General features: G+C 41.1%; 1 protein-coding gene across 1 annotated transcript in view; it reads right to left on the bottom strand.

The window, feature by feature from the left end:
* xrn1 (5'-3' exoribonuclease 1) overlaps nucleotides 1–8,286 on the bottom strand; it is a 19,172-nt gene that overhangs the window by 8,886 nt on the left and 2,000 nt on the right. The window contains exons 3-17 of the mRNA XM_035670915.1: nucleotides 7,509–7,602; nucleotides 6,544–6,712; nucleotides 6,304–6,371; nucleotides 5,888–6,025; nucleotides 5,620–5,780; nucleotides 5,052–5,141; nucleotides 4,664–4,820; nucleotides 3,948–4,067; nucleotides 3,681–3,850; nucleotides 3,234–3,351; nucleotides 2,888–2,983; nucleotides 2,285–2,388; nucleotides 1,723–1,857; nucleotides 1,159–1,321; nucleotides 551–664 (exon numbers count right to left, since the gene is read on the bottom strand). Coding sequence (XP_035526808.1) covers nucleotides 551–664; nucleotides 1,159–1,321; nucleotides 1,723–1,857; nucleotides 2,285–2,388; nucleotides 2,888–2,983; nucleotides 3,234–3,351; nucleotides 3,681–3,850; nucleotides 3,948–4,067; nucleotides 4,664–4,820; nucleotides 5,052–5,141; nucleotides 5,620–5,780; nucleotides 5,888–6,025; nucleotides 6,304–6,371; nucleotides 6,544–6,712; nucleotides 7,509–7,602 — 1,897 coding nt within the window. The remainder of the gene's footprint in view (nucleotides 1–550; nucleotides 665–1,158; nucleotides 1,322–1,722; nucleotides 1,858–2,284; nucleotides 2,389–2,887; nucleotides 2,984–3,233; nucleotides 3,352–3,680; nucleotides 3,851–3,947; nucleotides 4,068–4,663; nucleotides 4,821–5,051; nucleotides 5,142–5,619; nucleotides 5,781–5,887; nucleotides 6,026–6,303; nucleotides 6,372–6,543; nucleotides 6,713–7,508; nucleotides 7,603–8,286) is intronic.

The raw sequence follows: 8,286 nt of genomic DNA, 5'->3' as shown, positions 1-8,286 counted from the left end.
TTTAAAGACATCACCTTGGACTTTGACAAACTGGGATGGCATTTTTCATTATTAGGGATAGGAATCAAAATCATATGGCTCCGAGATTATCAATTCCTTTATCAATGCCGGGATGATTTTCTGACACTTGCGTGTTGCAAAACACTGACATCAAATTTATGCATCTACCCTACTGGAAACCTGTAGGCTTAGCAGATGTTTTCTTTGATTAAGAAAAACTAAATATTATTAAAAAAGTACTGTACAAACCTTCTCTCATTACAGACAAACTGTTGCTACAGGTAGCTACAAACGACAGCTTTTTTCCCCCAATCAATGTCACTACAAACCGTATGCCTGGCAGCCAAAACTCATCTCACTGGCAATGGCAAAAGCATTCTGTTTTCTGTCCTGACTCTGTCTCTATGATTTGGACTCTCCTGACTTGGAACCAAACCTCGATTTGGTCTCAACTAGTCCTGGCCTTGGACTGAACAATGGTGGTTTTGACTACAGCAACCATTATCTCTACAATGACGGGATCCGCTGAAGCAGACGACTGAACACATACCTCGCCCATGGCGCCGTAGTAAGGGTTCCCCACCATGAAGACTGTGGTTGTTGGAGGAAAGAGCTCGTCTAAGCTCTTGAAGCAGGTCAGAGACGAGTAGAAGGCCTTGATGTCCTGAGAAGATGAAGGGAAATGTGGGTGAGCGAGGTATTGTTTTAACCAATATTAAGTTTCCATAAATTCCATAATTCTACTTAGTCTGTATAATAAACAAAACGTATCATGTCATTAGTCCTGGAGTGTGTGCGCTAACATTTTACAGAAGACTGCTTATTAACAGACACATGTTGTTGACAATTGCAAGGTTTATTTCAGAGTTTAGCTTGTCTTTACTCCTCAGCTCAGGTAGTTGTTTCTGCAGCCTCATGGCCCTGCTGGAAAACAACATATCTTAGCACAAAATCTAGTTGTTCTGCAACTATGCGTGTATCAGATGAAGTATGTATATGAGTCAATAAACCTCATGGAACCACAGGACTGTAACAATCTTTCCCTAACTGTAAGCAAAGGGTTTGTTGTTGTAAACACTGCAATCGTGGAGCTTAACTGGTCACAGGTTTCCATGACTTTTATCTGTGTATTCCTTTCTTGTACGTGTATGCCGGTACCTTAACCACGGTCTGGTAGGCGAAGGGGAGGACCTGCTTGGACCACTGCTTCTCCAGTTCCACCACCCCGTTGGCTTTGGGGACGTACTTCCTTCCCGTCAGCAGCTGGCCGTACAAAACTACCGCCGTCTCGTTCACCACGATGCCTTTCCTCTTTAAGAAACTGCAAGAAAGAAAAATCAAGGAATAAAGGAAGTGTATTTATCATTATACAACACAAAGTTGTTTAACAAAATGAAAGTTTGCAGTCCTTCATGCTACACACAGAAAAATATAATTAAATATACAGAACAGCATTTAAAATAAATCCATTGATGAAGAAAGGAGAGGTCACACTTTATGGTAATTCCAAAATATCAAAAGGTCTTGAATAGATTTTGAACGCAACATGCACATTATGTTCTTGTTGGGTTTAATACCAAGAAACAGCAATGTTACAAGGTCCCTTAGCCGCCAAGACAGGAGAAAGGCCCCAATATGGTTTCTAAACATTTGAAAACAGCTGTATTTTCTCTACAAGTTCCTGTAACAAAGTCTCTTGTTTCATTGTTGTTTGTGCCTTACTGTTCAGTTAATCCCTGTACATCCTTCACCCAGTCCTTCTGCTCCCTGTCAGACAGGCAGGTGATTTTGGTGGGAGGAGGAGTGGAGGGCCTGTCGTACACGCTTTGGACACCAGGTGGTTCTTCTAAACAAAACCTGCAAAAGAGAGTGATAGGTTTCAGTTGGAATAGCTGCCTCATGCGTTGCACCAATACAAAGACAAATTGTGTGCTAGCCAAAAACAAACAGAAAGTTTGCTGATTCTGGGCCATGTGTGGTCTTCACCATCTGATATTTTTAAGCCACATTGTATAGAATCTGGCGCCCCCCGGTGGTAGTGTCTACAGGGATCCTTTGCAGCATGGGGTGTGTATTTTTTTCATCAACATAATCTTTTCATTTTAGTTCTTACTGACTGATAAAAAGCTTTCCATGAAATCACAGGGATATACAATGAAAATAACTTAGAATAAGTAGAATCTATCCATTACAACAACCTTTTGTCTCATGTGCAAATCAGAAAACAAAAACCACACACATTCACTAAATAATTATTGGCAAAAGGCCCAGCGCTAATTCTTACTTGACGTCTCCGTCTGACACTGCAACGATGCGAGCTTCCTCTAGATGTGGCCAGTTGACAAACACAGTCTTCCCCAGCACTTGTGCAGCAACATCATCACACACCTAAGAGCATAAGAGCAGAGGGGGGGAAAGGGCAACACGATAAAGAGGGGGTCAGTACATTTTAGAGGACATTTGATATGTAACGCATGCAACAGAGAGTAGACAACAAACTACAGCTTACTCTCATCTTTTAAATGATGGTCATGCAGATGTAAAATTCGGTGCTATTGATGCAGTGGTTTCCAGACAGTCTAAATCGTCAAAGTACAACACATTGTTTAGGTGTTTTAATCCATTTTATTCTGCCCACAACCTGAGATAAAACACCTCGTTAAACAAAGATCCTGTGACTTTTCTAGGGCCCCATCTAGAGGACCGTCACATCACTGTAGTGTCAGAAGGAGACACCAAGTAACCATTACAGTGCCTTTGCCAGTAACAATATCATTGATGATAATATTATCAATCATTAAAACATGTATGTTGAGCTAATTAGTTAATTAAGTCTGCAATCATTATTTTAGCAGCGAGATCAGTAAAAAAACAAACAAAATCTCACCGCCTCTCCTTCCTTGCTGCGGAGGATTTCCAGTATGGTGTTCTCCCCTCTGCTGCTCTGCTGGAACACGACCACCCCAATCTTCTTCTTATAAAACTAAAAGTGAGAGAGCCCACAGACAAGAGGGAGGCAGACAAAGAGAGAGACCTTAAAAAACTGCAGCTGACATTTCTACACTCACTTTTAATTACTTCCAAGTAGTTTAGAAGAACTAAACACAAGTTATTACTGAGGACGTTCAGCTGATTTGGAAAGAAAGTATTGTGTTTACACTTTTTAAGTCTATAATTAGGGTAAAAGCATCATTCAAAACCAGTACACTGTACATGTTTGCACACACACTTACCTTGTGCTTAATGTGTTGCAGTGTGGGAAAGCCACAGAAGTAGAGAGCCGAGCGGTCGACGGGTCTTCGGACATAGTCCAACGGTACGTGCCAGGCATCCATAGGGATGTGTTCTGTCCTGTAACAACAGACACAATACAATGGACCTGCAGTGAACATCAGGCTGCATGTGAACTAAGTGGGTATAATGGCTGAACTGGTTTCTGTGGCTGTGTTTGTGTGTGAAAGCATGGACAAAAAAGCTACTGTAATTTGACAATAAAACCATGACTAATTACCATTGCCCACTTGTTTTACAGGTTTCATGTAATCTGCATAATGCACTGGAATATTATGTTCTCCTTGTAATCTTGTGTATCCTACTGGGTGTGGCAGACTGAAACGGTGATGTTAAATGTTAAATCCAGCTTGTATCCAGGCTGTGGGGGAGTATATGTGTGTACCTACCTGGTATGGCAGTGGACGATGTCAGGGAACAGCTGAGGCAGCTGGGAGGCGTATGCGTAGTCTGTTTCATGGTCATATGAGTAGACTGCACACTCTGTGTGACGATTCCTGGCCTTCTCTTCTTTAGTCAGCTTGTGATTGCAGGGCTCCATTGCTGCTAGTAAGCACCGCTGTTCAATAAATATACAACACAATATACACACATAATGAGTATGACGTCTCATTATTCCGCCCCCCAAGTCCAAGAGTGTGTGTGTGTGCGTGTACCTCATCTATGAAGGGAATGAGAACCACTGCTTCCCATTCCTGCTGCTTGCCATTAAGGTCAGTTTTAAAGTCCTGAGGGTAGTACTCAATAATGGAGGAATTTTCACTGGTCATCAGGTGCTGAAATAACAAAAACAGTACATTATCAGCATTATTCTTTCACGTTTGGATCTTGCATAAACTCGAATGTTGGCTATTAGCGCAATATTGTTGCACGTGTACCAAGTCAAATCCAGAGATTAAAGGGATACTTTGGTATTTTTCAACCTGGAGCCCATTTTTCCATGTTTTTGTGTCTAAGTGAGTCTAATGGACAACAGTTTTTGAAGTTGGGCCAGTACTGAGTGAGAACACTGAAGCCAGCAGCCGAAACAGGCTCCAAAGTAATCCTTGCGGGCTGCTTGTTTTTTGCCACTGACAGACTCAGACTGTTGTGATAAGTCGATCGAGGCAGCACATCAGAAACTGCTGTGTCCTGCGAGGTAAAACTACTGTTTTTGTCAGTGGAGTCTGGTGGCTATCAAAAGATTCTGTTAAAACAAAAAGGATTGTACTCTTTAGGAAAAATGTGTCCCTGTAGGGATCTTTTCCATAATGTTGTCAGACACTAGCAATCCAGGTTGAAAAATACCACATTTTCCCTTTAAGTATGTACATATACTGTACATCCATATTATATGTGCATGAGAGGGTGTGCTTGGATAAGACGGTGTTACCCTGTAAGCCTCAGGGAGCAGCTCCTTGCTTGCAGCAGGCAGGACTGCCAAAAGCTGCTGGAAGGGCATGAAAGGTTTCCCGAGGTCAAAGGTCAGCTTTAACCCTGATATATTCCTGATGTCAGACAGGAAGGGAGCGTAGTGGTAGGGGTAGTACCTAGAGAGACATTATTTAAAGACAGATTTATACCTAGAACAAACAGTGGTCTCATTATTGTCCTCAATCGGTGATTTGTACATTTTATTCTATATGCTTTTCCACTGGAGGACTGAAAGACACATTTCCCTGCAAAGCTACCGACTGAATAAATTATATGACTTCCCCAGGTCACTGGAATGAGAAGAAACAAAGAGTAGACAGTGAGTAACATAAGAAAGACAATCTTACCAGCTCCAGGATTGAACCCCGTGGTAATAGTAGTGGAGGATCCACTGGATACCTTCCACATAACACTTGGCCTGCTGGGCTAGAAACTCACTGCAAATAAGAGAATACAAACATATCTTTCTATGAAACTTGTAAAATAATGTATGTAATGCATCCAATACTATTTATAAATCATTTTCACATTTATGTTTGACCGTACGTATGTCTATTCATAACTCACATACTCTCTCTAACCTGCTGAGGGTGAGTAAACTAAACATGTACCTCAATGTCAAGAATTACATTAATAACTGTAACCTACGCATACTGTCAAAAAGTTACTGACCAGTGTGATGGATGACCCTCAATGAGTTAATGCAAACTTCAACACAGTGTATTACTTCACCCTCAAGGTGGTGTTTGTGAAGTGGGGATGAAAAAGCATTTTTTATGTTTGTCCATAATCTGCAAGCCCTAGCCCTGCCTCCTTCAGTAAGTCTCTCTATGTATTATGTGTGTGTGTGCTGCTGTCGCTTCGTGTTCGTCGGTCGCGTGCGTGTGCGTGTGTCGCGTGTGTCTATACACTTACTCAGACACCACATCCACGCCAATCTTGGTCATATAGTAGGTGCGCTTGTACTGTCTGAACTCCGTGTCAAACATATCGTCCTCCTCTTCCTCGTCATCTCCTTTTCCTTCTCCAGTCACTTTGTCTGATGAGGTCAGAGCTGCCAGACAGAGGGCAGAGTTCTACACACAAAACAAATGATTAAATACAGGGATATGTGACCAAAACTGTGAAAACAATGAATCAATGTTGGGTTTGGTTTCTATATTATTTGGGGATAACAGCAGACCTCTTTCTTGTTGGCGTCTTTGCTGGCGGCTTCCTTTTCTGCTGCCAAGCCGGCCGCCTCGTTCAGATACTTGTTACCAACTTTACTCTCAAACCACTTCAAGTCCACAAACACCTCACTAAAATGTTCCCGGTCAAACTGGAGCAAGAGAAGGGAAGGAACAGTGTCACAGATTTAAACCATTATTTATGGTGGTTTCTCAAACATATGCCATTATAGGATAATTCACTAAGAAACCCCATGTCATTTCATTCACTTTCACACTAACTTTATCACACCTCTCTGCTGACTGAACTACTCATGCTCACTTACATTTAGTACATGCACTAACACCTACTAATATTTGCTCTTAAAATCAATAGTAACAGTTATCATCTAACAGAAAATGTCACTGATAATGTTAGGCGTTGTCTCACCTCAGCAAGCTTCTCCAGATATTTCTCAAAGGTTCTGAGGTTTAGATGGCCGTTCTCATTCAGATAACCTGAGTCACAAAAGAGGATTCAGTTTCTGTATGAAATACCTTACAGCAGCAGCTCATATTTCTATATTAGCATGCCTGACATGTAGAAACCAGTTGGACCAACACAAACCATACTTGATACTAACAACTGACTTTGGTAATATGGGATCAAGAACATGGCTGTGTGTCTCACCCCCCAGGCTGGGCAAAACGCTGATGTAGGTCTTGTACAGCAATGGCAACGCGTCATGACTGATGTGAAGATGAGGGAGGTGAGGGATGAAATCGTTTCCCACTAGGAAGCCCATTAGAATCCAGTCGTCTATTATTCGCTCCAAGTCATAATCACAACCGATGTGATTCTGCAAAACACACAAACATAACCACAACACAGATTAACAAAGATTACAAAACAAAGCTAATGTTAGCAACACATTGGCTAACTAGCTAGCTATTCTACATCGAGTCGTGTACATTGTTAGCTAGCATTTTGCTAACATTTACGTCAAGCATTATGTTTTGTTAACATTAACCAAATTAACTTGACTATGTCGCTTTTACCTTTATCCATCTTTAAAATATTTTCAACATACATTAGCCTAGCAGGTAGAATATCTAAGTACAAGAAAGGCGAAAGATGGCCGAGGTTCTGAGCGAGGCTTGTTTAACTGTTATTGGAGAGGGGGGGGGGGGTTGGAAAGGTCTTATACGCACTGGTTCACGCTCCATAACTTGGTGTGTCTTGTGTCAACCCTGAGTCGGAGAACTCATAATCCGAAATGTACTCTCATCAGAGACCAGGTGAAGCAAGTGGAAAAAGTTGTCTTCCTCTGGAGCCGTTATCCTGGAGAACAGAAAAGAGCACGGTTCACAAGAACACCTAAAGAAAAGGCAGAAAAGAAAACTACTTTCCAAAAACTGATAAGGGTAGTAAGAACCTTTTCTGGGTTTTTTCTTTCCTCCCAAAGCGGAAAACCTCCCTCTCTGAGCAGAGGAGAAGTTTGGCTCATGGCTTGGTTAAACCACAACATTATCCTAGCAACACAGAGAGCAAACCAGTGTGAGCATCCAGAGACGGGTTTGAGGATAAACGCAACCATCCTCGTCCAACTCCAAACGAACCACAACCCTACCAGGTCACGCATCCAGGGCCCATACAGGCGTGTCGGGTGTTGGGTTGTGATCTGGCATAGTGTTCTCCAGAGCGAATAAACTGCGCATGATCTTAATGTTCTCCCTCCCGCCCTGGAGTCTCAGAAGAGGAGAAAAGACAAGCTTAGTACTAAGCAACATTCGGGACGTCCCTTGGCTGGCAGGCAGAGATCGACAGCTGACTGAACAAGCTGAAACTGCAGTGTCCACTGTCTTTAAACCCAAGCTGTCTTACACGACCTCGTGACCGGACAGGTAAAAAGACCTGCTTTGACCCGTTTTTTTTTTTCCTCTGGCCCCCCAAAAGCCTTGTTTTTTCCCCGGGTTTTTTTTTTTTTTTTTTTTTTTTTTTTTTTTTTGGGGGGGGGGGGCGGAAAAAGGAAAAAGCGCCCCCTTGTTTTTTTTTTTTTTATTTTTTCTCTTTTCTTTTTTTTTTTTTTTTCTTTTTTTTTTTTGTGAAAAAAAAAAAAAAAAAAAAAACCAAAAAAATTTTTTTTTAAAAACTTTTTTTTTTTTTTGGAAAAAAGGCCTTTTTCTTCTTTTTTTTTTTTTCCCTTTTTGGGGGAAAAAGGTTTCCCCCTTTTTTTTTTTGCCCAAATGAAAAAAAAACAAAAAAAAAAAAAAGTTTTTCCAAAGTTTCTTTTTCTTTTTGGGCCTTTTTTTTTGGGAAAAAAAAAAAAAAAAAAAAAAAAAAAAAAAAAAAAAGGGAAACGGGTTTTTTTGGGGGAATTTCTTTAAAAAGGGGAAAAAAAAAGTCGGTTTTTTTTTTTTTTTTTTTCTTTTT

The sequence above is a fragment of the Morone saxatilis genome, unplaced genomic scaffold (genome assembly GCF_004916995.1).
Source record: "Morone saxatilis isolate NCDOM2014 unplaced genomic scaffold, NCSU_SB_2.0 Contig23, whole genome shotgun sequence".
In the NCBI taxonomy this organism is placed as follows: domain Eukaryota; kingdom Metazoa; phylum Chordata; class Actinopteri; family Moronidae; genus Morone; species Morone saxatilis.
The sequence above is the reverse complement of the archived record's forward strand: the minus strand, read 5'-3'. Positions and strand labels throughout refer to the sequence as shown.